General features: G+C 55.9%; 9 protein-coding genes across 9 annotated transcripts; 4 read left to right on the top strand and 5 right to left on the bottom strand.

Moving 5' to 3' along the window:
* Positions 1 to 301: 301 nt before the first annotated feature.
* Positions 302 to 679, bottom strand: B0H18DRAFT_1037005 (uncharacterized protein). Its single transcript, XM_048030382.1, has one exon. It carries the CDS (start codon positions 563 to 565, stop codon positions 395 to 397), a length of 171 nt encoding a protein of 56 aa, XP_047887933.1. The 5' UTR covers positions 566 to 679; the 3' UTR covers positions 302 to 394.
* A 1,432-nt stretch (positions 680 to 2,111) lies between these two features.
* Positions 2,112 to 2,711, top strand: B0H18DRAFT_958652 (uncharacterized protein; the record flags this gene model as incomplete). Its single annotated transcript, XM_048042716.1, has 1 exon — positions 2,112 to 2,711. One exon carries the CDS (start codon positions 2,112 to 2,114, stop codon positions 2,709 to 2,711), a length of 600 nt encoding a protein of 199 aa, XP_047887932.1.
* A 497-nt stretch (positions 2,712 to 3,208) lies between these two features.
* B0H18DRAFT_1036990 (uncharacterized protein) lies at positions 3,209 to 5,735 on the top strand. Its single transcript, XM_048030381.1, has 7 exons — positions 3,209 to 3,327; positions 3,378 to 3,542; positions 3,597 to 3,696; positions 3,798 to 4,057; positions 4,111 to 4,566; positions 4,617 to 4,877; positions 4,946 to 5,735. The coding sequence occupies exons 1-7, from the start codon at positions 3,241 to 3,243 to the stop codon at positions 5,633 to 5,635; spliced, it is 2,019 nt and encodes a 672-aa protein (XP_047887931.1). The 5' UTR covers positions 3,209 to 3,240; the 3' UTR covers positions 5,636 to 5,735.
* Positions 5,736 to 5,796: 61 nt separating this feature from the next.
* On the bottom strand, positions 5,797 to 10,577 carry B0H18DRAFT_1036985 (Fusaric acid resistance protein-like-domain-containing protein). The gene is given in 20 exon segments (XM_048030380.1): positions 5,797 to 6,048; positions 6,106 to 6,261; positions 6,314 to 6,320; positions 6,375 to 6,551; positions 6,612 to 6,785; positions 6,841 to 6,990; positions 7,047 to 7,223; positions 7,281 to 7,318; positions 7,373 to 7,405; positions 7,459 to 7,736; positions 7,787 to 7,983; positions 8,046 to 8,323; positions 8,380 to 9,034; positions 9,085 to 9,118; positions 9,169 to 9,410; positions 9,464 to 9,695; positions 9,759 to 10,282; positions 10,296 to 10,300; positions 10,332 to 10,347; positions 10,369 to 10,577. 17 exon segments carry the CDS (start codon positions 10,273 to 10,275, stop codon positions 5,833 to 5,835), a joined length of 3,561 nt encoding a protein of 1,186 aa, XP_047887930.1. The 5' UTR covers positions 10,276 to 10,282; positions 10,296 to 10,300; positions 10,332 to 10,347; positions 10,369 to 10,577; the 3' UTR covers positions 5,797 to 5,832.
* A 918-nt stretch (positions 10,578 to 11,495) lies between these two features.
* Positions 11,496 to 13,065, top strand: B0H18DRAFT_1096644 (uncharacterized protein). The gene is made up of 3 exons (XM_048032460.1): positions 11,496 to 11,764; positions 11,826 to 12,347; positions 12,405 to 13,065. The coding sequence occupies exons 1-3, from the start codon at positions 11,506 to 11,508 to the stop codon at positions 12,656 to 12,658; spliced, it is 1,035 nt and encodes a 344-aa protein (XP_047887929.1). The 5' UTR covers positions 11,496 to 11,505; the 3' UTR covers positions 12,659 to 13,065.
* A 613-nt stretch (positions 13,066 to 13,678) lies between these two features.
* Positions 13,679 to 15,964, bottom strand: B0H18DRAFT_958648 (uncharacterized protein; the record flags this gene model as incomplete). The annotated part of the gene is made up of 10 exons (XM_048042715.1): positions 13,679 to 13,722; positions 13,787 to 13,937; positions 14,005 to 14,300; positions 14,353 to 14,515; positions 14,579 to 15,176; positions 15,232 to 15,302; positions 15,354 to 15,394; positions 15,454 to 15,751; positions 15,802 to 15,836; positions 15,904 to 15,964. 10 exons carry the CDS (start codon positions 15,962 to 15,964, stop codon positions 13,679 to 13,681), a joined length of 1,758 nt encoding a protein of 585 aa, XP_047887928.1.
* Positions 15,965 to 16,310: 346 nt separating this feature from the next.
* B0H18DRAFT_1036976 (uncharacterized protein) lies at positions 16,311 to 17,126 on the top strand. Its single transcript, XM_048030379.1, has one exon. The coding sequence runs from the start codon at positions 16,332 to 16,334 to the stop codon at positions 16,962 to 16,964; it is 633 nt and encodes a 210-aa protein (XP_047887927.1). The 5' UTR covers positions 16,311 to 16,331; the 3' UTR covers positions 16,965 to 17,126.
* A 5,143-nt stretch (positions 17,127 to 22,269) lies between these two features.
* On the bottom strand, positions 22,270 to 23,548 carry B0H18DRAFT_57978 (uncharacterized protein). The gene has a single exon (XM_048038662.1). The coding sequence runs from the start codon at positions 23,408 to 23,410 to the stop codon at positions 22,424 to 22,426; it is 987 nt and encodes a 328-aa protein (XP_047887926.1). The 5' UTR covers positions 23,411 to 23,548; the 3' UTR covers positions 22,270 to 22,423.
* On the bottom strand, positions 22,990 to 25,502 carry B0H18DRAFT_57891 (chitinase). The gene is made up of 5 exons (XM_048038657.1): positions 25,082 to 25,502; positions 24,596 to 24,680; positions 24,394 to 24,539; positions 23,702 to 24,341; positions 22,990 to 23,638 (listed from the first exon to the last, which is right to left on the bottom strand). The coding sequence occupies exons 1-5, from the start codon at positions 25,303 to 25,305 to the stop codon at positions 23,438 to 23,440; spliced, it is 1,296 nt and encodes a 431-aa protein (XP_047887925.1). The 5' UTR covers positions 25,306 to 25,502; the 3' UTR covers positions 22,990 to 23,437.
* Positions 25,503 to 25,854: the final 352 nt, after the last annotated feature.

The following is a 25,854-nucleotide window of genomic DNA, read 5'->3' as shown; positions in this document are numbered from 1 at the left end:
GACAAAGCACCTACAGGGGCATCGGGCCACTTGTGTCGCTCGGTCAGCCAAGGGTTGCTCCTAGAAAATACAAGTATATTGCGAGTAACCCTTTTAAATCTTTCATTACAGTGATTTTCCCAAGCAGCAAGCAAGTAGTTGAGGAAGATTTGGATTTAAGTATCAACTCATTCGGATGTAGCGAGGGGCGCGCGAAGTGAGGCGCTTATTGCCTGATTTGGAAGAGCTTTCCAAATCGGGTTGCACCGTTGCAGGGCGCCCGCGCGCTCGGAAACACTGTGAGAAATCAACCACCCACTAATACAGACTCAACTACTGCTAGTAGCAAAGCCAAAATACTTACTGAGGCTTTGAAGCAGCATATAAGCCGAATGAATGGAATGAAGCGGCTTACTCAGCTTGCTATTCTTGGTACTCGGGCCACGAAAGGTGCGTAACGGGTCACAGTTGGTAACACTTCGTGACGTTTCGCGTTGCGCGTTGCGCGTTTCGGAAACGCCCGTCCCCGTGGATCGGACTTTCTGGATGGTGCAGGAGGATAGCGAGTTTGCTTCGTGGCCACCATTCCTACCACATCGTTGCGAGACCGTACCACCGACACATCAGAAGTCTTTGGGGCTTGCGTTTCCAGGTACGGGCACTCTGACGCTCCAGAGCCTCGTCACTGACGACCTGGGTTCAGAGCCCGTCGATGCCAATGAAGGGTCCAATGTAGGCGTCCTGTCGGAGGGATCAGAATCATCCTCCGATACGGCAAGCAGCTTTGGCCGCGACGATGGCTTCTGCGCCCAAGGGAAAGAGGATTGGACATACGGGCTCGCCACTGAAGAGCCAATTGTGATGAAGACTGCAGACGGCCCGTTGCGCGAATGCGACTGGATCGATTGTCCATTCTGCCCTTCTTCAGTCGGCGAGGCAGTCTTCTCGGAAGGCGTCGCCAAGTCGAAGGCGTCGCCCAAGGAAAGCGGGGCGCGAGCACGGGCGTCCGGACGCTCTCGCCGTCGGGCTGGCTCATCATCTTCAGGCAAGAAGAGGGCCTCGGCAAAGACTCGTCACGTCGAGACAGGCTGCATCTCAGCGAGAGAGAAAAGGTCTCGAGCGTCGTCCTCCATGAAAGACGTCTCCAGTTGCCAGCGACCTTGCGACTGGATCGATTGTCTGATCTGCGAGCAGGCCGAGTCCGCGTCGACCACGGCGCGGCGCGAGAATGCTGGAGAGTGCTCGGCCGGAGAAATCACAGGTCACAAGCCGTCGGACCGCAAGAACAGGAGAAAGGAAGGCAGGGAGTTCTATAGGGTTGCCGTCATGTTGGGCTTGGTGCCCGAGCTATGACTGCGATACGTCCGCTCAGGGGGATCGTTTTTTCCATCTAGTTTGTGTTCTCACCTGTACTTTTAGAGTAGGCCGATGAAGAGAACAGCTCGGTCTTTGGACCGTCGTCTGATCAGTCAGTCACGACGCGGGCGCAAGGATCAACAGCGGCCAGAGGGCATCATAAAACAGTGAGCTAGGTTGGAACGGTGTGAAAGCATCGTGGTCGACTGCTGGATGAGCGCAGATGGATCGATGCAAACGCTACATGGTGGTTGCGGTGGAAGAGAAAGTGTATTGATACAGGCTCCAGAAGTGCAGTACGTGCCTACTAACTTATTTACTTACCGTAGTAAGCAAACTGTATACAGGTACTTATGATGTGGCATGTCAAGTTGTGGCTGAACATTTGCGACTGACTCGGAACAGAAGGCTCTCGTTCAAAGGAAATGAAGGGCTATTCGTACGGACGTCCGAGTCCGTAGTCACATTCCCCGTCCGCCTATTCGTCTGCTACATTGGTTTGAAGCCCCGCCAGTGTTTGCATTGTCGGTCTTGCACAAACGATGACTCCAGCCTGAGCCGTGCCCCGAGTCTTCTGCTTTAGGCGAACAATATCGCCTGTGTGCACAGAATTGGTTAGCTGAGTGGCTCGCGGCAACCTCCGGGGACCTGCGAATTAGCCACAGCTGGCCACCCATTGCGAGACCGTCTGCTATAAAAGCGAGCCATGAAGAAGGCAGCGTACAGCAAACTGGCCTGCAGTCGTCGCTCCACATCTCCTACCACCCCTGCTCACCATGTCGAGGTTCGGCAAGGTCAATCCCTGCGTGGACTACACGTTCGCTCTCCAGGACTATGTCCTAGGCGGCAAGAAGTTCGACGCGCTTCCGTCCGAAATGAAAACCATAGTCTCCAGGTTCACGACAATGGATCCGAAACTCACCAACGACCCGGAACGTGTTGTCACCCAAAGAGTTGCGCTGAAGCGAGGACTGCTCAGAGACTTGTTGACTCTGGACGACCGCATCCGAACGCGCCGTGACGCGGTTCGCATCCAACCCTACGAAGCCGGGCGAATTTCATTCCTGCGATGGTGGCAGGGTACGCTGCGGCAAGAGACGATTAACCAGATCATGCAGAACGACCTGAGGAGGAGGAACAAGTTAGTGACCGCGTTTGTCATGCATATCGACGCGCTGGTATGGGTGGAGACGTTCGATCGCAGCGGCTCGCCGAAGAGGAACCCAGTCGAGATACGCGAGTATCGAGACGAGCTCCTCACGCCCGTCGCGGAGGTAGTCAACCACTCGCTCATGTTCCTGGGCGAGTACATGCTGTCCCCCTCGGAGGACACGGCGCTGGATGGAGATAGCACACTCTGCGAGGGGCTCGACTAGGGTTTCCTGTATGGATTGCGATCATCCGTGGCACGCATTGTGAGCGATGAAGCTAAAGTCTAAATGCCCTCTGAGCTGACGGACCGAAGTTCACAGGTGATTGAGGATCAAACATTTCAAGGGCAATATTCAGCAGTAGCCGTACGATCAATTGCATTGCACTCACTACGTATCGTAGGCACAATGAAGACTGGGATACGATTCAGTGCCAGTTGTGATGAGCGCAGCGTCGCTCTTTCCCGAATCCTGGGCTATCACAAACCTGGTGTGGAACCTGTCAGATATAGCCAATAAATCCCATCTTCAAGATTGCACTCGTCTCTGTAGCACCATCAGTCCCGACTCCGGGTCTCTTAGAGGCGAACGAGCCGGTAGTCTGCACGCTGGGTGTGTACTGTACGTGCTGGCAAGCGCCGGAGAGTCGCTGCTGGGGTGGCTGGCGTCTATTTGTGTGTGTTTGGAGCCTCAGACTGGGTGTGGCGGCAACAGACCAAGTCCGTAGTCGACTCTCGCATCAACCTACTCAACCATGGAGGGCAGAAGCCTCGACGAGCAGGAGAAGGAAATCAACGAGGTCCTGCGCAAGGCCTTCAAAACACCAGCAAAGTCCTCCCATGTAAGCTACGAGTACTACGTGATGTGCGTTGTCTCACACGATGCGGGCAGAGAAAAGAGGCCATGAAGCGGCTCATTGAGCTAGCGCGTTCCCCCCATCCAAAGCTCAAGATCGTGGTGGCCCAGAACCTCAAGGTTTTCATCAAGGACTTCCCGGAACTGGAAGACGACGCTATCAATGCGGTATATGACCTCTGTGAGGACCAGGTGATGAAGGTATGTGGCTTCAGACCTCGTATCGGGGTACAAGGGACAACGTCTTTCTTGCAGGTCCGAATGTGCGGGTATAGAGCGATCGCAGACGTGTCAAAGGAACAGCCAAAGTGGGTGAAGAGAAACGCGGACGTGCTGGTGCAACTACTTCAGAGTGGTGAGTCTTGCTTCCTGATCTCTGTTACCGGCTTGCAGCGTCGCCCGCAAGTGTCGCTGTCTACCACATCATTCGCCACTAACATGCTCCCTATGTATTAGATGAACAAGACGAAGTCTCAGTCGTCAAGCGCATGCTTTCTGAACACCTCGACATGGATCCCGCTGTCACGCTAGGTGTCCTCTGCGATCAGATCGTGCCACCCGACGAACCTATGGACGAAGAGGAGCAAGCCATCCGGACTCGGCTCCGTTCACTGGTACTATCATTCATGACAGGTGAAGCCAAGCGCGCTGTGGAACGACATACAAGTACCCCCGGGAGCGCCGCGGAGGAGACGCTTGTCGCAGGACTGTTGAGGGTGTGTGTGGTTGTCAGTCCGGGCCTCGATGCAGGCTAACACAAACGCCACAGGCAGTTGACAAGCTGACCCCGGCAGATATAGATGTCATTGCGAAGGACGTCCTGTTGTCATTACCATCCTTCAAACCAAGCTCGCCTCGCGGCAAACAACTACTTGATGCTGTCCTGGAGAAAGCCAAAGGGTCTCTCAAGACCGACCTCCTGGCAGCTGAAGCGCACACACCGCTGACCAACTCTCGATACTACCTGGACCTTGCTTCAATTATCGCCGTACAGAAGCGTGTGGCACACCCCTCACATCTGCTGCGCTTCTATTTTACATCACAACTAGCCGCGAAACCCACTTTGCTTAGGCTCACTGAGGACGCCCAAGCGTTCGTACTATCCAATGTTGCCGATACTCTTGCAGCCTGCCAAGCCAGCCCTCTCGAAGGTGCAAGCATGATGCCACAAGAAGACGCAACGCTGCGTAGGCAAACACCCCATGTGTGCCACAATTACCTACAGGTATGGATAGTGTCGCGGCGGCGGATTCACGAGCTGATCGTCGCCCGCAGGTATTCTCCGAGACGAAGTTCACTTCTGAGCAGCGACCATGGAAAGCCTGCCACGTCTTCCTGAAGACATGCCTACGTGTGAGTACCTTGCCCGCAAACTACCGTCTTACCAGCAGCTTAACATTGCAGCATCATAACGAGTACAAATGGGCCTTGCCCTCACGTCTGGGGACCGACCTCCAGAACATCCAGAATCTGCTCACCACCCAAGGCAAAGACGCGAAGATTGACGACGAGCAAGACATCCAGAGTGTCATTAGGGTTCGCAATGGGCCGTCTTTCATTTTAGCTGCTTGTCTCCGACACGTTTCTCTCTTCTCTTTGAGCAGTCTCTCCAGGCTATTGGCAGGCCCCCCGTGCCGATATCGGCAGCACCCGCACCTACTAATGCCTCACAAGGTACAAGTAGCAGCCCCAGCCCCGGCAGCGCCTCCCCGACTAAGGCGGAGCGGCGCATCATGAACGTCAAGCGCAAGCATGAAGACAAGCCTGCGAGTTTGCCGCCCCGCCCAACGGCGAGCACGACGAACGGGGTGACCGTGACACCGTCGACGTCGCGGACGGCCCAGCAGCGTGCATCAACGTCACAACCACGCCCACTAGTGGGACTGTCCATCGCAGGCGCCGCAGCACGCAATGGACAACCTTCAACACCCCAGGAGGACGAGCTACGGGCGGCGAAACGGGCGAAGAAGGGAGGCGGCATCGACGAGTCGCCGTCGTTGCTGAGCCGCCTTGCAACACTGCCTTCGAACGGTAGTATAACCGGAGACCGTGGAGCGGACAGTGGGAGGCGTCGTTTGGACTCTACACCGGTAACAATGGCGCAGCCACGGCATGGCCGTCAAGAACCAGACAAGAACCCGGTGTTGGGCTTCAGCATCAAGGGCGCAGCGAAAGCCGCGACTACGGATAATGGGCAAAGTAGCCCAACGCCCAAATCGTCGTTGCTGGCTAGGATGCAGGGGGATGAGCAGCCGGGAGGACCGAGGAGAAAGAAAAGGACTAAGACATCCTAATATCTGTTGTACTCCCATACCTTGCGAGGTTCGCCGATAGTATTGCAGTGACCTGTCCTATCGAGCCGTGCCATTGGATCCGATCCTAAGTCTATCCATATATGCTATGAGTTACGTCTATGAGAATATACAGTGGACCAAGAAAGCCCCGTAAGTAATCCATCGGTTGGAATCAGTACGACGCAGCAGTAAACATGTTAGACGTCGCTGGGCGCATCGATGACGTTGAACAAAGCTTCGAACTCTTCCCGCGACTGTCCGATTACACCGAAGACATCTTGCAGGGTATGCCCGAGGAAGTTGAGCTCTTGTATGACGCCTTTCATGGTGAGCGCGTAGGCGAAGAAGAGGAGCTGCCTCGACCCCCGTACGTCTCGATTGCGGACAACGTCGAGCTTCCTGATCGCATCGACCTGCATTTATTTGGTCATCAGCTCGCCTCTTTCCACAGGACAACGATGCTGACTGACCAGACGTAGTCGCGCCTCCTCGGCGGGAGGCAGATACGGAGGAAGGGGCGATTTCAAGGCAAACGCAGCGGATAGGGTCGAGAAATAGAGAATAATATTCCCAACCATCTCGCGTCGTTCCCTGTTCACGGGCAAGATGAAGTCGCGACGGACGGTCTGTGTACACACGTAAGTAGCTATATCAATAACGTCGCGATGTGGTATGCACCGTATGCCTAGATTCAACGTCAGTTGTCGAGTTGACCGATGATCTGTCAAGATGCACTTACCATTCCTCCCGCGCCGTCACACACCGCATACTGTGTAATTGATCCAATATTTTCTGTAGACTTGTCAAGATTGACCGATACAAGGTGACCGGGAATGGACCCTTCCAACGAGGCTCGTGTTGCGTCTGAGCCAGCAAGCCTTGGATTTCAATCAGCTTGATCTGCAGATGCAGCTCCCTAAGTATCGACAGTCAGTCAGGATCTTGTGGTATGGATATGCAATACTGCGCTACCCACATGGCCATGAAGTGATGAATGGAGTTGGTAAGATGTGCGTTTCGCGACTGCGGCATGAAAGGCGATGATTCAGATTCATCGTCGGCATCATCCTGCATTGCTCGCAAGTCGGCATCGGCAAACGAGTTAAAGGCGACCAAACGGGTGTATAACCATCCCATATTGAGGCAGAACCTGGTCGAACAGTCAGCATGAGAATAGGGAGAAAGGCGGGTGTCGTGCTACTCACTCTCCAAGAGCTTTACCCAGAGCGCGTCGTGCCTCCGTCGGCCACCAGTAACGCGATACAATGGCTGCCCAGATGACTCCGATTGTGACGGCGACTGCGCGATGGTAAGCAATTTCGAGGACATCAACATCCTTCCGCCGCAAGTTGTAGCTGGAGGTCGACAGAGTCAAATGCCGCAATAGCGATCAGTGATGAAGATATCGTACCAATACAAACACGTCAGGTTGTACGTCAGCAACACAAACCTGGACGATGTCGCATATTGTGGCTTGGCTACGATGTAGTAGAAGCAAGGGATGGAGAAGAAGAATCCGAAGATCGAGAGGGCGTAGGGATTCTCCGGGAAAAGCGTCCAGATGCCAGCTGCAGTTGTTGCGCCGAAGCTAGATCGCAGGTCGTGTCAACTCTGTCAATTGGTACTGGAGTTGCCATTGACTTACAGCGTGCCTAGCACTCGGTGCACTCCCATGAAATTTGTCTTGTGATTTTAGCATATATTATGTAGCGCGCATCGATTGAGAGGTAGACTCACTGCTCCAATGGTTGGGGATATGACGACGAAGAACTGGTGGTGGGTTATGAGGGCGAGTGCTAACCTGGTTGGGGGGCAAGACCTACCGAGATTAGGGCCCATTCTCCGCGATAATGCAAGAATAGTGGCCGTGTAGAGTCGAAAAAGGCAGGGGCGGCAAGCATCGCGGTAGCCATTCCGGCCTTGAAAGCATACTTGATGTCAGGTTCCCTTAACCGTGCGCCGATCGCCCACAGCGATTGCTTCAACCGACCAATCAGTGACAAATTTGATCGTGCAGGGGTCTGCATAGTATTCGGGGCATGGGGTCGGATCTTCGGGAACGCTACAGGATCGCGTCGTGGACCTGGATTGAAATATACAGCTGTGCAGAAGTAAGGCCGACAGCAATGAAGGTCAAATTTTATCACGTACAGAATCGCTTGCTAAAGCTCCTTTCATTGCGTTTGTTCTGAGAGGCACGCCGCGGGCCAGATATACTAATAGCATCTCGCAGCCACTTCCACTTCATACGCGGGCTGGCACGTTCATGTTCCGCCGCATATAGTCTTTCCAGTGCATCGACGAGAGCGATGAGCTCCTTCGAGAATTCTTGCAGGGTGAAAATGAAGCTATCGTGCGTCGGCATCAGAACCCGGAGACGAACCGGTCCCAATTGCAGCAAAGCACTCACAAATATACCAGGAAGACACTCTCGCCATCATTGTCCATCAGGACATGGTTCTCGTAAAGCGCCGAGCCGTATGAGTCCCGAGACTGTGTACCAGACATGTTCTGCTGGCGTCTGTACATCCGAACCACGGCGTGGTTGGACGTGCTCTCGAATGTAAAGAGAGCCCTTCGAACAGCATCCGCAAGCTGTTGGAACTCCGCGGAGGTCATACGGTTTACGGGATCTTTACGCGCGGTAAATCCGTCTTTTAGCCTCTTAAGCGTCGTTATGCAAGCTGTCTGGGAGTGTTGCAAGTCAAGACGACACGCAAAAGTGGACGTGATCAGAGACGTACAGAGAGCGCCTTCAACGGGGGACCGAGGTCGTCAATGAGATCTCCAAACATGGAAGCAGCAGCCTGCAACATAGCCGCATCCTCGTCCTCTCGGATGGTCGCCGACGAGTCCGATGCAGCCCCCGTGGGCATTGTACCGCCAGACGTATTGGGATACCGGTTCCTCAACACGAGCTTCCCGTCCTTCTCCGCTTTGATCAGCTCGTACTGGAGGGTCGTGCCACTCCGCAGGCCGTTCAGATGCTGGCCGAGTCGGTTGAGACATCCGATCGCGTCCTGGTACGCCTGGCCGGAGCTCTCACGCAGGTTGTCCGTCTTGTCTCCGCGAGGTTTCTTGGGGCCGCCGATGAGCCACTCCGACTGCGCCTCGTCGAAATGCTTCTTCAGACTCGTGAAACTCGCCTGGTGGCTCTCCGCAGCCTTTCGCAGCTTGTCGCCAGTGAGGTTCTGTAGCGAATCCTCGAGGAGGAACGTGTCCGTGAGCATCTCCAGCAGGGTGGAGAATGACTGCAGCGTCTGAGTCATCGCTTTCTGCAGATTCTTAGTAGCCCGTTGAGGCCAGAGAAGCATGCAGACGAGATTTGAGACTGTCGCTCCACACAAGATGATGAAGGAGACTTGGAGAAGGGTCTGAAGGCCACCTTCCTTGATCACTCTTGGGACATCGTTAGAAATCGCGTATGGACGATGCACCGGGACACTCACACCACGAAGAGAATAATGGCGGTCATACTGCATGCTGTAAGTAGAATTGGTGAGTGAACGCGTAAAGAATCAAGGCTAACGAACCGGTGTTGAAAGTTGGCTTCGCCATCCATAGTTTCGTCCAGGCAACAAGAGACATTCCAGTCCCAATCCACAAGATCACTAGGGCATCTGCCAGCCACTCCCAGCCGGCTCTGACCTCGAAGAACCAAAACATGGTCATGCTGCTCAGGGATACGAACGCTGCGAACAAAAGTCCCATCATGCAGTACATATCTGCTTCGATCATGCCGCCCAGTGTCTTTGCGGGGTTATAGTAAACGGCACTGCCCAATCCAGTGTCAGGGAATCCACCGAATACATGGCTCATACGACCTACACTGTAGCGACCATATGGCCAGAAGGTGCGGGAAAGGACTCGCCAGGGCCATAATTGGTGAGGTCGGCAATGAAACCCGAAAGATATGGCGAAAACGTGAAGAGAGACGCCACGAAGTAAGCTACAGAACATTTGAGGATGTTGCGTTGGAGAGGCGAGAGAGGTGGCAGCGCAGAAAGGGATGGCCAACGCCACCGCGGGCGCGTCGACGAGGAGTGAGAAGTACTGTTCACTGTCAGGGAGGGAGCGTTGGGTCGTGAATTACTGCCATGAAACAGCAATTCCTCTTCCGAACTTTCTGTTGAAGGTTCTGTGAGATTAGGATCTTCTACTGGCGATTGCACCGTGTCGGAAGGGCATTCTCGATCTTGCGACGGAGGATAAGGAGCAGTCGGGTTCGTGGTATGGCGTCTCTTATGATTCCTCAAGCGAACTTCTGTGCTGTGTGGGGCAGGCGTCCTCAGCCGATCCTTCGCGTCGAACAACTCGCCAAAGACGCTCCATTCTCGTGATTGGAAGTGATTTAGGGTAGAGCCAGAGCTAGCACCAGAGTGAAGGTCGTGAATACGAGAGTGCGTACCCGACCCTCGTGTAGGTGGGAGGGTTGCAGTTGAGATATTGCGTAAAATGCTAGGTCTTGGAGGAATATCAAGCGACGGAGGACTGCGCATTTGCCGGGAACGTAGGTTGCCGTCGTCAACCTGCTCGGGAGATCCTACGATGATGTGCAGCTGGTCGGCCAATTCCTGTGCGTGACGTGCGCCCGGGATGTCCATCGCAGCAGGTCTCAGATCGTCTACGCTGCGAGACATGGTGAATACACAATTTTAGACCAGATCCTGTGGTACAGAAAAAGTATGGCTCAGTCGTAGCGGGCTATGAGATCTGAGCACCAAGGTAACTCACCGTCAAAGCCTTACTACACGTATGCCACCGTGACCACGATCGAATACAACTGTTTGACGCGTCGACGACGACAGTTGGATCGAAAATCCCAAAGACCTCGTCGCAGTCTAAGAGCTATCAGTCGAGGGAGGTAGACGACGAAGTCAGCACACTGGTCATGAGCGGCGAGTCGGAGCAATGTACTGTGTTGGCCTGTCGGCGGCTGAGGAGCATCCGAGACGCGCTCGCGATCGGGCTCGAAGCAGCACGAACCAGTACATCACACGTGACAACGAACTCAAGTACTCAGCAAGCGCCTTTCTACATAATCGTAGCGGCGCAAGCGCCGATCCCCGACTCCTGTATGGAACACAGCTACTCAGCCTGCCACAGCGGCACCAGAGTATATTATGTATGTATTGTAATATTGTACCATCGGAGTGGTATGGAGACTCAACTGGAAGCCCTCACGCCCGCGGTGGCTTCGCCGCCCGGGCGTCTCGGGCTTCCACGACTCAGTACTCAGTACTTATGTATCACAGTACATAAGTCTGTAAGTGCAGGCTATCAAAAATGAGAGAAACTCTCCTGCATTTGGGAGGAGTCGTTTGATGGTCAGAGATCCAGGCGTCCAGACACAGCCAGATGCACGGAAGGATCCAACTGCCTCGAGCTGCCTCGTAGGACACTCGGGCATTGCTGCGATACCGTTTATGGGAGTTGCAAGTCACGTGTTTCCCACGGAGGGAGCGGCATCGCCGGCATCGTCTCAAGTTAGGGTGGACAAAGCCCTCCTCTCCCTCCGGTCGGAGTCGGGGACTTCTCTCACTCAAGTCTGAGACTGCTCTCGCCACAGCACATGCATTTGTTGAACCTTGAGCTTGAGGCCTTGAGGAGTCGCAGGGAGACTGTGGTGAAATTATCTGACTGGAATGCAAGTATTCTTGTCTCCCAGTGCTACAACGGTACAACGGCCTCTGTACATGTCTGTGCACTTGACTTGTTCATGACTGACTTATACACGTCTCATCAAAATCCGCACGTCCTTCAGCTTGCGGTCAGAGCTGTGGTGCCGATGATTCCCTTTGCAATGTTTTTGACATGGGAGCGCATGTACTAATCACAATAATATCATTCCAGCCAACTCCTTCATCTCAATGAAGTCGCATAGAGTGTTCCTGGGGGCACCTCTGGCCAGGGAAATCAAGGAAGACAAAGAGGCGTACTACTGGCAGACTGTGTCGTCGATCAGCCAACGGAACATAACCCTACTTCCCGACACCATTGAGGCCGCAAGCAGGAGAATATCGGCGTTGTATGAAAACATCATTTTTCAAGATGACGACGACGAGAGCCACTACCTGAGCGTAATGAACGTCGCACAGAATCTGCAAACGAGTCCTGTAGCTCCTCCAGGTACTGCCGCTATACCGCATGGTCATGTCATCGATCTCACCGCAGCGACGCTCGGCCGCAGATGACACAGCTGCCATAACTTGGCCCCTTACCGTCCTCGAGACGACGAAGACACAAAATCTGTCAAAAACAGCTCTAACGTTTCTGCGACCGACCGCCAGCATATCGCGAGTTCGCTCTATGCTCGAGACGCAAGACACTCGTGCGTCTGGCTCGTTTGAGTACTCGGACGCATCCTCCGTCGGGCGGTTTCCGGAGTTCCACTTCAGCATCCACACTTTGACGACCCTGTCACAGTTGGCGGCACATGCACAAGCAGACATTGGCCGAGCGGGGAACACAGGACGAAAAGGATCGCGAAAGGTCACTATCCTGGCAGCAGTGCTTGAAGTCGAGGGTCCGGACACTATCCGCATAAAGAAGGGAGCTGAGGCCGGCAAGGAGGTGTCCCTGCTCAAGCTCATTCTGGGTGACGAAGAAGGATGCGTTTGTAAGGTCACGGCGTGGAGAGAGACCGCTGAAACGTGGGGCGGTGCAGACACAGCTGCTGGCGTCAAACGCGGAGACATCGTCCTGCTCGAGAGTGAGTTTCATGCGTGCGCTCAATGTCCCCATGTATTGAAGCCTCCATGTGCACCAGATGTCCTCGCGTCCTGGGGGATCAGTGACCCCACCACCGACAAGGTTTCTGGTAATGCGGCCCCGGTGACACTCACCGCCTCCGCCAATGTCAAGTCTCGGTTGGAAATATGCTACCGCACCATGCCCCTCATGCCAGGCGACAAACGTTTCCGGCCGGACCTCAGGCTAGGATTCAGCGACGCCTCCGTGCGCAAAGTCGCCGCCGTGGTGGAGTGGTTCGAAGACATGGCCGGTCTCACGAGCCAGCCATAGCATCCCTGTGCTCCTCGCTCCAAGGCCACCGACGCGAAGCACCGCTAATGTACTGCACCCCCACCTTTCTCGCAGCTCGGAACTACTGCCCGCTGGGTTCGCGCATACCGATCGACACTGCACATGCCTTCTTCATGTCTCGTCTGATCCACGTCGTCACATCAGTGATCGCCGATTGCCTTTCGTGCCACCGCGAAGCTGGCGTCGACGCTTGTCGAGCTTGGGCTTTTGATCCGGAAGGGTCGTTGGTCTGGGGTATTGTCAGTAGACCGACAGTTTCGAGAGACGATAAATACGAGACATGTACAGCTGTGGCTTCCAGAGACTAGTGGCATAATATATCAGAAACACACACAACTATCTGCATTTAACGACCGTTGATCGTCTTCTGTCATGTTTGAGCCCGAGCCGGTGTAACGTTGAACCTCTATTATTTGATACCGCATTGGAGGAGTTCCCTGTCAAAGCATAGAGCCTTGAGCATGTGGAAACCAAGAGACGAAGCCTAAATCACAGGAGACGGGGTTTTAGTACGATTTGCTTCGCTTTCGATGTACTACATTAGACCAGAACACAACCTCGGGTCCAAGTGATAGTATCGTCTAGTTCTACAGTAGTCCTTGTCAATATTCTGCACTACTTAGGATATGCGACGATGAATAAAAGTACAGTGCGTGTCCGTGTCCGTGTCCGTTATTATGTAGTCCGTGGCAACAAGTCCGTAGCTTAGTCCGATATCAATAAGTCCGTTGGTATAGTCCGTGACAACAGCCCAAGCGAGTCCGTGTCCGTGAAGTGTCCGAGTGGCGTGAAGGCAAGTTCGACAGTTCGTAGCGAGTGTCAGTGAGCTCCCCGAGCTCGAGCGTGAAGAAACGCATAAAGCAGATAGCTGTCCGAGGGAGCGTGAAAGTTCGTCAAGAACGTAAAAATAACGTAGCTGAATCGGCGGCCGCAGACGGCCGCGCGTGTTCAGAGACCAGATAACGACTGGTCGTAGAGGGTCCGGTCAGGCGGAAACACCTATTTTGACTCGAGGAAGTTCTGGATTTTCGCGGCCTGGTAGCCTACAACTCCACCGCTGATGATCAGTCACACATGCAACACCACGACGATAGGCGGAAAACCCACTTAAAAGCGGGAACCGTGCGCTGAGCTTCGTCATGACAAAGAGGACGGCGCCCAGCTCGCCCTGGATCTCCAGCGAGTTCATCGGCGGCCACGAAGACTGAAGGCGAAGCAGCTCTGACTCGAGCACCTTCGCTGCCGAAGACCAACAGGGCTGACAGATACGAGCGCGCTAATCAGCGAGAACCCGGGACGATTACGAGAGCAATGATGTGACGTACACCGATCAGGGGGTCCAGGAACTCGAAGTCCATGTCGACGATGTGCTTAGAGACGAGGATCATGCCCCGCGCGGAGCGCAGACACTTCTCGCGCGAGATGGCGTCGTTCTCCATGAACGGGAAGTGCAGACGGACCATCGCGGCGTGCGCCAGGCTGTGGACCATGATGAGCGTGTACTTGTCCTCGGGCAGCGCCGCGCCGAGCTGATGCAGGGGCAGCAGCGTCGACGCGAAGCGCGTGATGGTGTGCTCGAGGACGCGGAAGTTGTCCATGAACGCGTTGGAGGAGGGCACTTCTGGCAAACGACGGATGAGCGACGCCTCACGGGCGAGGAAAGCAGGACGTACGTGAGCTCCAGCTTGACGACAGCCGGTTGGCAGCCTCGAAGAGTGCGGACGCTTTCGCGCGGAGAGCTGCAGTCGAGAAGCCACTGACCATGTTCGACGTCTGAGCTTGGTGCATGAAAAAGCCTTGCACGGTCGGGCTCGCGTTGCCCACGTCAATGTCTCCCTACCCAATTAAACAGATTAATACACTATTCCTACGGGGCATAAGTTACGCATCATCACATACACATGCATACTCGTCCATACTCTGTGGCCACGGTGTGCTGATACACGTCCAGGGGTGATCGCTGTCCGGGATGGTCGACGGCCGTTGGAGCGCCACGGACCAGCACCGGTCCAGGTTGTACACTTGCCAGAACGTCAGTATTCGCTCTCCGCGCTCAATCGTGTCCTTCGCAGGCTCAAGTCTGAACGTCGAGTCCCAGTCCTCCGCGCTCGACAGCGGCGTCCGCTCGTCCACATCAATCTGGTGCAGACCGAACTGCACTGCCAGCGAAGACGCGACGGTCGAGTGGTAGCTGCCCTCGAACAGGCGGCCGTTCGAGAGGTAGTACACTGACAGGATGCAGGACGCCTGGATCACGTCGATCACTTTGGATGGGTACTGGATCGCGTCGGTCATAGCCGACAGCGCACGCGACAAGTAATGGGGCTCATGCTCGCAAAGAGATCCTGGCCGCGACAGGTAACACGCCCACAGGTAGATCGCGTTCATCAGGACTGGATGCCGGCGCTCTGATGAGGGGAGAGTCAGAGATTCTCGCAGACGATCAGGATGCAGTTCAAGACCACACTGATGCCTGTGGGGAAGGAAGATCTCCAACCTACGTGCCATGGGGAGTAAGCCCTCTAGACCGCATCGGATATGATCGTACTTACAGCATCTGCGCAAGCTCGAGTGGTGGCTCGTCTGACGGATTGTATGGTTCGCTGACAGGTCCCGCGAAGTCCTAAGGGGGACATTACACAACGCAAGCAGTGAGACAGGATCACACACGCACTGCCATGTTCTCCCATTGTGTCTCCCAACTTGACTCTACGTCTAGCGCGGACCCGGGTGTCAGCGAGGGGGGCAGCAGCGCGACGCGAGTGGCGGCTCACCTGGTTGAAACGGCGTCGGCGATGCCGAAGTAGGAAGACTATAGGTGCCCGGGGAACCGTGGCTAGAGGAGGAGGACGACCCAGAGTAATACGGGGTCTGTGAGTGAGGATCGAACAGCGTCACGGACGGAGACGAGTGTTCGAGGCCCTCAAGCTCCTTGACCCTAAGCTCGAGGCGAGCGATGTGCTCTCGCATGAGCTGGGTGCGCGTCTTCCCCTTCCCGTCGTCGTACTCGCAGGCATCGCCTTTCTTTGCGCGGACGCATTGTTGGCATGCGGGCTTTGCGCCGTCGCAGCGCTACCTGGGGCGTCAGCGGCACGTGTGGGGGGAAGGGCGGGGCGACTGACCATCTTGCGTTTCCGGCAGCGGAGACATGCTTTACCTGCGGCAGGACGATGACATGAGAGTAAGTGGATCGGAAATAGCCCACGGATGCGGGGGAGACGGACCTCTCTGGAGGGTGTTGCTCGGACCCGGTGTGGATGATAGGGACGCCCGCTTCTCGGCCATTACAAAAATAGTGTAGTAGAATATGCGAAAGGGCAAAGGTGGGCACGGAGAAGGTGAGAAAGTGGCAAGGGTCGGGGCCCAAAAGAAGGTACACGGTGGAAGGGAGCCCTATCCAGGGGAGACTCGAGGCGGCGAGCAAAGCCGGGTGCGTCACACGAGACAGAGACGGCCGCCTGAGGAGGAGGACGAGGAGAGCCAAAGGCGAAGAACAAGGCGAACGACCCCGGCGGGGGACGATCCAGCCGTACTTGTATCAAATCACTTCTGGCGAGAGCGCGGAAGCCATAATTCCGGCTTGTCGCGACAAGAGCGTGTAGGCGCCCGCTGCACTGCTTGCCCAGAGTCGGACGCGTGCCATCATGGTCATATGCGCCTCCCACGTCCCTCTCACAGCGGGCAATCATACCCGTCCCACTCGACACTTGGCGGTCCTCGTCTCGACGCCAGTCGCAGGTCGCTGGTGGGACGAGCACAGACCTCGCCGCTCTCATCCGGCCCACCCCAGCCACCGCCCCGCCACCCGCCACCCCCGCCGCGCTCCGTGTTCGTCGCGCTCGGGCAGCGCCAGCGAGCGAGCGATGGCGCGCGATCATCCAATCACCCGCGTAGCCATGCGTTCCGCGCGCAATTTACCTTTGCCTGTTCTGGCCGCGAGGCATTTGCCGCGGGCTTGGATCGGAGATCGTTCCTTGCGGTCCCGGGCCTGCTGGTCCCCCGCTACGCGACCCGGAAGGGGATAGCAGAGGCGGTTGCCCAAATGCAGACAGGGGGGCGCGGACGTGATGCGACCCTCGGCGTACATCGATACAGCCCAAAGACCTGCCGGCCGACCTCCTCTGCTCATGCCGCCGGTACCATCCCTGAGGGGCGTGCCTTGCTCTTTCCTGCCTTCGACGACGCCAGCAATTCCGATAGCGCGGTTCTGACCCATCCTCGTGGTCCTATCTCCTTACACAGTTCGCAGTACAATGATGGCCCGTCTCCAGTACAATTGTCATAACCAATGCATGGGCGTCCATTGTCCATCATCCGCCGTCGGAGAACGCGTGAAGTTTAATACCCAATAGTCACCTGGATCCCTGCTGGGAAGATAACGTCTCCGAACTGGACGGCGCGAAAGAACATCTTACACTTGTCTTTGACAGTTCCGTACTAGTCCCGTTCCTTCAATGTTACCATGTCGTAATGCTCACTCAGAGCTGATCTTCGCGCAGAGAAGGCGCACGGGCACCACGCCTCATCGACCGCGCACGACTTCCCTTACTGACAGACCAAAGAAACATCGCGCTGACATGCAGCACGGACCAGGTCAGCGCCCGAGGACACTGAGCCACGCGAGTTCCGAATCGATCTTACGGCCGCTGGCGATCGGCCCAGCCGCCATTCCGCGAACATGCTTCTCGACCACCGATCCCCTTCGCCGCATCAGCGCCCGTGCAGCCGTCGCTTCGCGCCGTGCCACCTCCCGCACGCTCCGCTACGCCTGCGAAGCACGAAGCACTGGAGTTGTTGCCTATTTGGGAGACGTGTGTGCCGAACAACGCTCCATCCGCCCGATTTGGGGCTGCTCGTCCTCGGGCGCATCACTCGCGCACACGGCGGTGGAGCGTCAATACGCCGTCCGTCTCGAAACTGAGCTAACGAGCTGGCTTCTTGGGGTTACTATCATGTTGGTAAGTGTTGGAGGAGGCGAACGAGCGACGATCACTGAATTTTGAAACTAGTCCGCGGTGGAACTAAATACTTCGCACAGGTGTGTGCGCCCATTTGATGCTTTGGCTCCGAGACCATCTCTGTGCTACCAACGAAGTGGTTACCTTACATAGAGTCGGTCCGACGCAAATTGGGAAAGCCTTCGTTAGTAAGATGTCGTACGTATGTCTTCGCCTTTGTTTCACAAATATGGACCATGATCTAACCAACCTGGTGGTGCGTAGTAACCGTCGGTACAACTTGGTTCGGCATTCTCTCGCATCTGCGGACTCGTTTCTATCAGCCTCGCCCTGCATAACGCAGTGTTGAATAGCAGATGAGGTGCGCACAGGTTATACTCGTCGTGTTCTCCGCGGACGAAGCAGGGCTCGGCGTATCGTATGAGTGCTCCGTCGCGAGCCCGTTCAAAGTCGACGGTGACAGGCGAAAGAGCCGGTGTTTGAGCAAAAGCCCGGCGTGAATACACACAAGTGACAACCGTGCTGCGGCCCTACGTCGTGTCGGCGCGTTCAACGTGAACAGGCGCGGTACTCGCGCACTGGCACGAGGCGAGCCATGGCAGATTGTGTACCTGGTGCCAGTGCATGAACTTTGACTTGCATCGCTCAGTGGATCCCTGGTACGCGTCACCCGCACTGGCAGAGGAGTCGCGATGCCCATCTCAGATTCCCCGCTCGATCCACCTAAGACACAACCGAAGGCGCTGTAGTACCGTCTGCTGAGATCCACTGGGGACGTCCCGCGGAAACTTGCGCGCATGCGAGTGCCTTCCAACCGTGGCATCGCGCGACAGATGAACCTCCCAAAACACGTACGGCAATCCGCACGGACGGCGCTGCTAATCGTTCTGCACATCGTCCCCAACGACACGCTCGCGCGGCGGCCGACTCGCGATCATTCTAGCGTCGCACTGGCACTCACCGCATTCTAAGTTCCATCGACCATCATCACCGTCGCTGTCGCGCGCATCACCCTCCCGGTCCCAGGCGGCGATCCCGCCTCGTCCGCGCGCGCCAGCCACCTCCGAGCCCCGGTTCGAGGTGACAGCCTCCGCCACCAGCGAGCGGATCAGGGCGACGGAGCGCCCGTGTGCGCGCTGCGGATCTGCGATCTCCCTCCGAGTCGTCCGTAAGTAGACCCTGTAGTTTGCGCGCAGCGGATTCGTTGCTGGGAAATTGCGGTCGCTCGATCGAAGAAGGGTCCGCCGGGATCGAGCCTGCTCCCGCAGCCGCGATCGAGGACCCAGGAACCGAGCCGGCGACGATGTCGAGGAGTGCATTATGAGAGTCCTCCGGCCGGCCGGTGCCAGTGCGCAGCAGGAACGGCGACGAGATGAAGAATGGTCGTGACACGGTCCGCCGTGGAGCAACAGCGTGCGTGTTACGATCGGTCCCGTGGTGCTAGAATGCGTTTCGCACTGGTACCGATACCAGCTGGTCGGTAACTCGCGGTTGTTACTGAGAGCAGCGGGAGGACTCACCACGGTCCGAGTCGTCGCGTGATCAAAATGTGTACAACGACTTTATTCGTGATTCCTTTGATGTAGGTGAATCCAATTCTGCCGCGAACCTGATGCCATCTATCTACACGCAAGGCGTGTGGGGAGACCGGTCGTACCCAAGTGGAAAGGCCCTTCACCTCGTCGACGTGATCGGGGGAGTTGACGCCTGCGTCACTGCATTGGGTTGCGTGAGCCGATTCTATCGTGGGTTGATGGCAAGTGTACCGGCTGATATATGGCACTGCGAAGCGTCAGAATGATAGGGTCGATATCAATGGGCTGGCTAGGACCGTTCCTGCTCTCTGCAGTGTCATCCCGTGTCGTGGATCTCGTCACTTGTTTGTTGCGACCACGTACTAGTATGACTTTCTGGATCAGCGATCCCAGGCTACAGGTTCCTGAACCATTGTCAGTTGAACACTTAGCGATGTAGCTCGAGCAACAAAGATTCCTGGGAGGAGCACTATGAGATGAGCATTCCCTGTGTGCGAGGCTGGACGACAAGAACCTGGATTTGAGCGTAGTGTACTACCGCCTAGGGACTGTGCTGATTGTTCCATTCGGCCATTTGAAAGTCGTCTCCTGATTGCCTGGCCAGTTCGGAATGATACGCTGGCTTCAATTTTTCTCCTGAGATACCGGGGGTATAGCCTGCGCGACGGACAGTGCCGATTGTCCACTCACCGTTTATGCACCGAGTCTTCCAATCACATTGCGCTCTTTAAACGAGGCTGGGCAGTGAGATGCGGTCCTTTCCATCGTTTCAGCGAGTTGCTGGATCCGGGCTATAGTCGCGGCGGTCGTAGTAACGAGACGTCCTGATGTTCTGGCCTCAGAGTTGAGCGGAGCTACTGTGCATCGTCAACAGACACACCAACATCATGTGGGCAAAACCGGCCGCGCAGTACTAGCAGCCTAGCAACGAACCATCCGTGTCGTGATCGTGGCGGCCAGCCTGTTGAAGAGCCAAGAGGGATATCCAGTGTTCGGGCAGAATCTTCACAGAAGACAGCCGTATTCAACTTGGTGCAAGTAGAACAAGAGTAAGTGCTTACGTGTCTCGAGCATCTGTTCGGGCTGATGCGGACAGCGGTTCGCTTGTGTTCGCTGACATGCTGTTGAATCATAGAGGTCGTAGTGTCGCGGTCAACCCACTCGTTATCCCGACTCCGGGAACGAGAAGACGGTATGAAACCGAATCTCGACGAGAGGATCCGCGTTGTGTGCGATATCTTCACTTGGATTTACCCTCGAACAGCGGCAGTCTTCCATCGTCCGAGCGCCTGCCTGGCCCTGCCAGTGGGTTGAGTAATTCGCCTTTCGAAAAGCCGTCTTCTCGGTGGTTTTGGGACATCAGCCGGGATTCAGCGTGCAAGCGTCGCGACGAGACTGCCCCGGGGACCGTTACAGACGGTTAAGTCAGGTAGTTTCTCCGCGGTATTCTGCGCGGATTTTATCCACAGCAACTGTGCTGCCACTGCAGTACCGGAGTCGCCACATGCCCAAGCTCGCAATAAGCCCCCGCTCCCTGCCCCCAACGTGCCGACAGGTAGCCGACATGACGGCCCAGAAATATTCCGCCACCTCGAGTAGCTCATCGGCACATTTGAATTGGCATGCGGCTAGCGTAGGTTCTTGACGCGTGACAGTGGATTATAGAACTTCTACCGTCAGCACAGGCCGGGTGCTCGACAAAGGATCGACGTAAATGCCAGGGGGTTCGGGAAGGACTTCCGTACTTATCAACACAGCCATCGGTGCTGTGTACAGAAGAAACAAGGCGGAGACCATTCTGGAGAGACGGTGAAGCCTTGGGCGAAGGGTAGAGAGGGGCTGATAGGGTGGCCATCATGTGCACTTGAGTGGACGGTCAGTAATCGCCGTCTACGTGAAGATCTCAGTACAAGAAAACGTGCCGGGGTCCTTACGACTTCGCCACGTATGGGTCTGCCCTTCGACCAGCCTTCGACTCCTCCAGCATGCAGAGAGCCTGCGATATACAATATTAGCGAAATCAAGCCTGGGAAGACGAAGCGCGCGCCCGTCCTTGAATTCGAAGAGAGAAGGCGACCGGTTGCTTCGGTGCGACATTGTTTCCGTCTGTTTCTGTTCCCCGTGCGCACATGCTGTCATTTTCGATAGAGATCACCGCTGACAACAGGTATCTGTCAGCTTGAGATTCGTGCGGTTCTATTCATCAGAACCCTGGACAAGTGCGTGTAGGCTCTGGTGCGCCCTCCACCGCACGAGCTCAGGCTCGATCGTCGAAAGTCTGCGAACGTGGTGGAGACCGGGGGAGCCTCAAAAATGCTACTTCGTCTAGGCAGCGCGGGCCATCGGCGGACTCCGTCGAATACGGGGTCATGGTAGGAGCTAGCAACAATACGCACCTAACTTTGTTTTGTGATACATTAATACTTCAGGTCGGGAATAATTCGGCGGACCAGACGGATGCTTCTATGAAGCCCGAACGAGTGCTGTATGAGCCTCGTGGCAGATTTCTGTGTAAAGGTATTCATTAGGACCGGAGACGCTAGTGATATGATCGTGCGCGGTCTCGTTATTCAAATGGTCTTTGAATTGACCGTGGCCCTGCACAGACAACAATTCGAGACGGTGCTTGCGAGGACGCACAATGAGGTTGTCGCATGTCAAGAAGCGGGCACATACGCATGGTACGCACGGATAGTCAACGTCGGCCATCATACCCGCAGCAGACTTACCTCCTACCTGGCGTTTCGCCGACCCATGACCTACCAGTACGCAGCGCTCAGCATTCAAGGCATCGGCCGTTGTACATAGTACAAGACAGCCCGTACGAGGATCTCGAATCTCGATTCAGGAACTTCCCCGCGCTCAGTGACTTCGTGATCGGACTCTACATGAACTTTGTCTCGGCGTCGTCTATGCGCGCGTTGGACGTTGAACATCTGTAGGTCGAGTGTCATACGTACAGCGATCTTTGTCAATGGGCGCATCCCCCGGTCCCATAGCGGCATCCTCAGACTTGTGGCAAGCGCCTCGAAGTAGTGGGGGCAAAAGTTGGGCGAAGGTCAGTGTGGATCAAACCAGACAACACAGCCTCACGCACCTGGGCGCTCTTCAACGGTACCAGACTTCATCGTCGCGCTCCATGTCCGACAGCGGGCGCACAGCAGCGCTTCGACAATCGACCGCGCAATGCAGTTCGGAACCTGTTGCAGGTAGGAAGCTATCAATAGCAGGGTAGCTTCAGACGGGTTGTGTCAGAGAGGCATTTGCCGCGACATGGCACCGGCCCGGGTCTGCCTCAGAGGCACCGAGTTGGACTCGCCGTGGGTCGACCACATGGGAGCAGTCCACTGCCTCCGACCGGTACCGGCGGTCGTGGGCAAGTGAAGCAGGTCGATCTGCTGGGCGGTGCCGGGAACGTAAACCCTGTCAAGTGTACATCTACTTTCGCAAGATGCGCAGCTGGACCATATGGACACCGTCCGTTGCGATGGCCCCCGGCTGCCAGCAGAACGTTGGCGGTGAAATCGGAAGTTCGTGCTGTACCGGAAATCGGTGATAAGTTCGCAGTTCCTCCGAACGTTGACGTATGCACGGGCCGCACAGGATATGTGGGCAAGCCGCAAGCCACAGGTCGGCAGGTAAGTACTATGGATTCGGAAGGTAGGATGCACGTACCTAGATGTGGTACGTATGGCACGAAGCAGACACCGCCATAGGACATGAGACAGACTTTGCCAGAACCCGGCCGGGGTGAACGTCGTTGTTTGACTGGAGAATGTCACATGCATGTACTTAAGTACGGTGGGCAGATGTGGGCGCGTTACTATAGACGCCCACTGCTGCTTTATGTACATACGGCTTGCAAAAACACCGCACATCTGTCGGACGTTACGGAAGCAGGACAAACCCGACTGATCACACTGACAATCGGCACCGGCTCTTGCCCAGTATTGTCTAAGCCTAACAGTACAGGGCATAGCCTGTACAGTGTCACCAAGATGCAGACTTATGGATGCGAGATCATTATTGATACGGTGACGATGGGATAAGTAGCGACGGGCAGTATGCAGCAGACGGATCGATGACGATGACGAGCGTGACGATGCACAGCGGGAGCTAAGTCCAAGACCAGCAAGCGGACGGTTCAACCGTCCCGCAGAGCTAGACAGATGCCAACAATAACAGATAAGGTGCGAGAGGAGAAGAACGTCCGAGCGGCACAGCAGCCCGTTCGACATGCAGCAGTCACTAATCAACGGCCACGCTCAGCAGTCATCGTCCTCGTCGTCGGGGAAGCCGGCGGCGGCGCGGATCGAGTCGAGAAGGATGTCGTTGTAGTCGCTGCCCGCCTCCCACATCGCGAAGCCGCGCAGGTTGCTGTCCGCGATGAAGCTGCCCTTGGCTCCGAACGAGTCCGCGTCGTCGAACGAGACCATCACCTGGGAGCACTCGTCGTACACAAATGGCTACACGTCGACCCATCAGTCAGTCGCTCCCTTCAGCCCTAGCGAGGGATGGGATGTACGCACCGTCTGGCTGCACCCGTCGAAGATGTAGATGATGCCGTCAGCAACGGAGCCGTTCGGATTGAGGTAGCCCCCTTCGATGAGGCCCCAGAAGTCCATAACGCCCGAAGGTCCGGAGACGACGCCGCAGACGTCGGTGTTCGTCGCGTTGTCCCACGCGTCGCCGAGCGGCTGCTCGGACGTGTTGAACGCGGGGTACATGTTGAGCGTGCCGTTCTGGGCGACGGCGGCGGAGGGCTCGACAGCGTACGAGTGGCCGTAGCCCGCGACGCCGAGCACGATCTGGTGCGCTGGCATACCCGCGGCGCTCCACGCGGCGAGCGCACTCACCGCACTGCCCACCGCGGTCGTACTGTTCGCGCAGGTGTCGTTCAGCGGTGCGTTCGGGCCTACGGTGGAGTCCCAGCTGCCGTGCACGTCGTAGTTCATCACGTTTACCCAGTCGAGGACGGTGGCGAAGTCCGAGACGTTGCTGACGGAGCTGCCGTTCGAGCCGGTCCAGGGCACGACGGGGACGGAGGCGGTCATGATGAACTTCGAGCCCATCTCCTGACGGAACGCCTGCAGGAAGGAAAGAAAGTTGTCTGTGTCGTTCTCAGAGACGACGTTGCAACCGATACCCTGCTTGCCGGGGTATTCCCAGCTAGTAGATTGTTAGTCAGGTAGCCAACGAGACAAGTGAAGTAAGTACACACTCGAAGTCGATACCATCCAGGTCGTATTGCGTCGCGAAGCTGGCGATAGATTGAACGAAGTTGGTGATGTTGTCTGGCGTTGCCATGTTGTCTGAGAAGTGGGTGGAACCACCCCAGCCGCCGACAGACACCATGGCCTTCACGGCCTGTATATTGACGGTGTTCAACGATGCGTCTCAAGGACGGAGTTACGTGTACGTACGTTATCGTGGGCCATGGACACAAACTGGGGGAGAAGCTCGGGGTCGGAGCCGTCAAGAGAGACGTTCGCTGAGGGTTCTGTTGCACTGATAAAGTAAAAATGGGCTGTTAGTTGAGATGATCGAGTAAGAAATCCCATATTGTCAAAGAGGAGGAAAGGCCAGCCACGCCACCCTGAGCCAACGTACGTTCCTCGTTCTGTCGTATTATGCGAAGGTCACTTTTGCAATCCGCATCGTCATGCTACTAAACACGGCTGCGTGTAACTTGGCGACTTGGGACTAAACAGAATGGAAAGAATTGTTACGGGAGTGTGGCGGAATGCGTGTGGTTGAAACAACACCAAATAGGTGGGAGAACACGGCTGAACGTCGTGTCCCCATTCGTCTAGTTCTATGAAATGTGTCCGCGCCGCGGTACCAATAACAATGATGCAGTTGCCGCTGATTCTCCATGACGCAGATCACCCAGGAGGTAAAGCACTCACGCGAAGGAATACACAAGGTGGGTGTACTTGTCCCAGCTTACGTTGCCCAGCGTGAGGGTGTCGGAGTGCCACCCGGTATACCACGCCGCCGCGACCATGTCGACGGTCGAGTTTGTTGAGTTTGCAGAATCGGTTGAAGCATCCCGAGCGTGGAAAGGGGAACCTGTTGCATGGACTGCAGGAAGCGCGAGCAAGCCCAGAGAGAGGAAAGACAGCATGGTCATCGTCGTAAACGAGTGGACGGGATCACAACAGGGAGGCTCGAGGAGCCGAACACGACGTGAGTGTGGTCGTAGGCGAAGACCGTCACCTTCGTCTGCGACAGTCTATATACGCGGAGGCACGTGCGACTAACCGCACTGCCGGCTCACAGCCAGGCTGAGCCAGCAAAATTACATAGGACCACCGGGTCGCTCTGTTCCATGCTCTAGGATAGCCGTTTCCTCGTAATATGGCCTGTATTGCTCTGACGTCGTGAGGTCGCGCAGCTGAGGGATGATACTTCAACGTCCTGAGTTTGTGTACGGCTGAACGAAATGAGCCCAGACGAGTTCTTGCCAGAGTTTTCGACATTTTGGCACTGTAACAGTGGACTGATTCTGAAACAATATGCGTCAGTATGATTTTGGCGTGGCAGAATCTGAGACTACGAGTGGCGATCATCCCCGCCACGTGGAGGTGGAACCCGCCGTTTCCGCCACGCGCAAGCTGCAACGACCCGTGTGGTTCCTTAAGACTCAGAGTCCTCCTTGAGGGCCATATCGATGCTACAC

Source organism: Fomitopsis serialis (genome assembly GCF_022376445.1).
Source record: "Fomitopsis serialis strain Sig1Antser10 chromosome Unknown B0H18scaffold_111, whole genome shotgun sequence".
NCBI lineage: Eukaryota > Fungi > Basidiomycota > Agaricomycetes > Polyporales > Fomitopsidaceae > Fomitopsis > Fomitopsis serialis.
The sequence above is the reverse complement of the archived record's forward strand: the minus strand, read 5'-3'. Positions and strand labels throughout refer to the sequence as shown.

Bases quoted from the DNA above. Each gene is read 5' to 3' on its own strand.
- B0H18DRAFT_1036985 (XM_048030380.1), bottom strand. From the start codon at position 10,275: ATGTCTCGCAGCGTAGACGATCTGAGACCTGCTGCGATGGACATCCCG. The intron at 9,119-9,168 runs GTTCGTTAGCCT...TTCTACTTACAG, and splicing joins GAAGCCAACTTTCAACACCG to CATGCAGTATGACCGCCATT. The intron at 7,406-7,458 runs GTAGGTCTTGCC...ACCCACCACCAG, and splicing joins GAGAATGGGCCCTAATCTCG to TTCTTCGTCGTCATATCCCC.
- B0H18DRAFT_57978 (XM_048038662.1), bottom strand. From the start codon at position 23,410: ATGTCGAACGGGCTGCTGTGCCGCTCGGACGTTCTTCTCCTCTCGCAC.
- B0H18DRAFT_1037005 (XM_048030382.1), bottom strand. From the start codon at position 565: ATGGTGGCCACGAAGCAAACTCGCTATCCTCCTGCACCATCCAGAAAG.
- B0H18DRAFT_1036976 (XM_048030379.1), top strand. From the start codon at position 16,332: ATGCGCCTCCCACGTCCCTCTCACAGCGGGCAATCATACCCGTCCCAC.
- B0H18DRAFT_1036990 (XM_048030381.1), top strand. From the start codon at position 3,241: ATGGAGGGCAGAAGCCTCGACGAGCAGGAGAAGGAAATCAACGAGGTC. The intron at 3,543-3,596 runs GTATGTGGCTTC...TCTTTCTTGCAG, and splicing joins GTGAGGACCAGGTGATGAAG to GTCCGAATGTGCGGGTATAG. The intron at 4,878-4,945 runs GTTCGCAATGGG...CTCTTTGAGCAG, and splicing joins ACATCCAGAGTGTCATTAGG to TCTCTCCAGGCTATTGGCAG.
- B0H18DRAFT_1096644 (XM_048032460.1), top strand. From the start codon at position 11,506: ATGAAGTCGCATAGAGTGTTCCTGGGGGCACCTCTGGCCAGGGAAATC. The intron at 11,765-11,825 runs GTACTGCCGCTA...GCTCGGCCGCAG, and splicing joins GAGTCCTGTAGCTCCTCCAG to ATGACACAGCTGCCATAACT. The intron at 12,348-12,404 runs GTGAGTTTCATG...CATGTGCACCAG, and splicing joins AGACATCGTCCTGCTCGAGA to ATGTCCTCGCGTCCTGGGGG.
- B0H18DRAFT_57891 (XM_048038657.1), bottom strand. From the start codon at position 25,305: ATGACCATGCTGTCTTTCCTCTCTCTGGGCTTGCTCGCGCTTCCTGCA. The intron at 24,681-25,081 runs GTGAGTGCTTTA...TTACTTTATCAG, and splicing joins CACCTTGTGTATTCCTTCGC to TGCAACAGAACCCTCAGCGA. The intron at 24,342-24,393 runs GTGTGTACTTAC...ACAATCTACTAG, and splicing joins CTGGATGGTATCGACTTCGA to CTGGGAATACCCCGGCAAGC.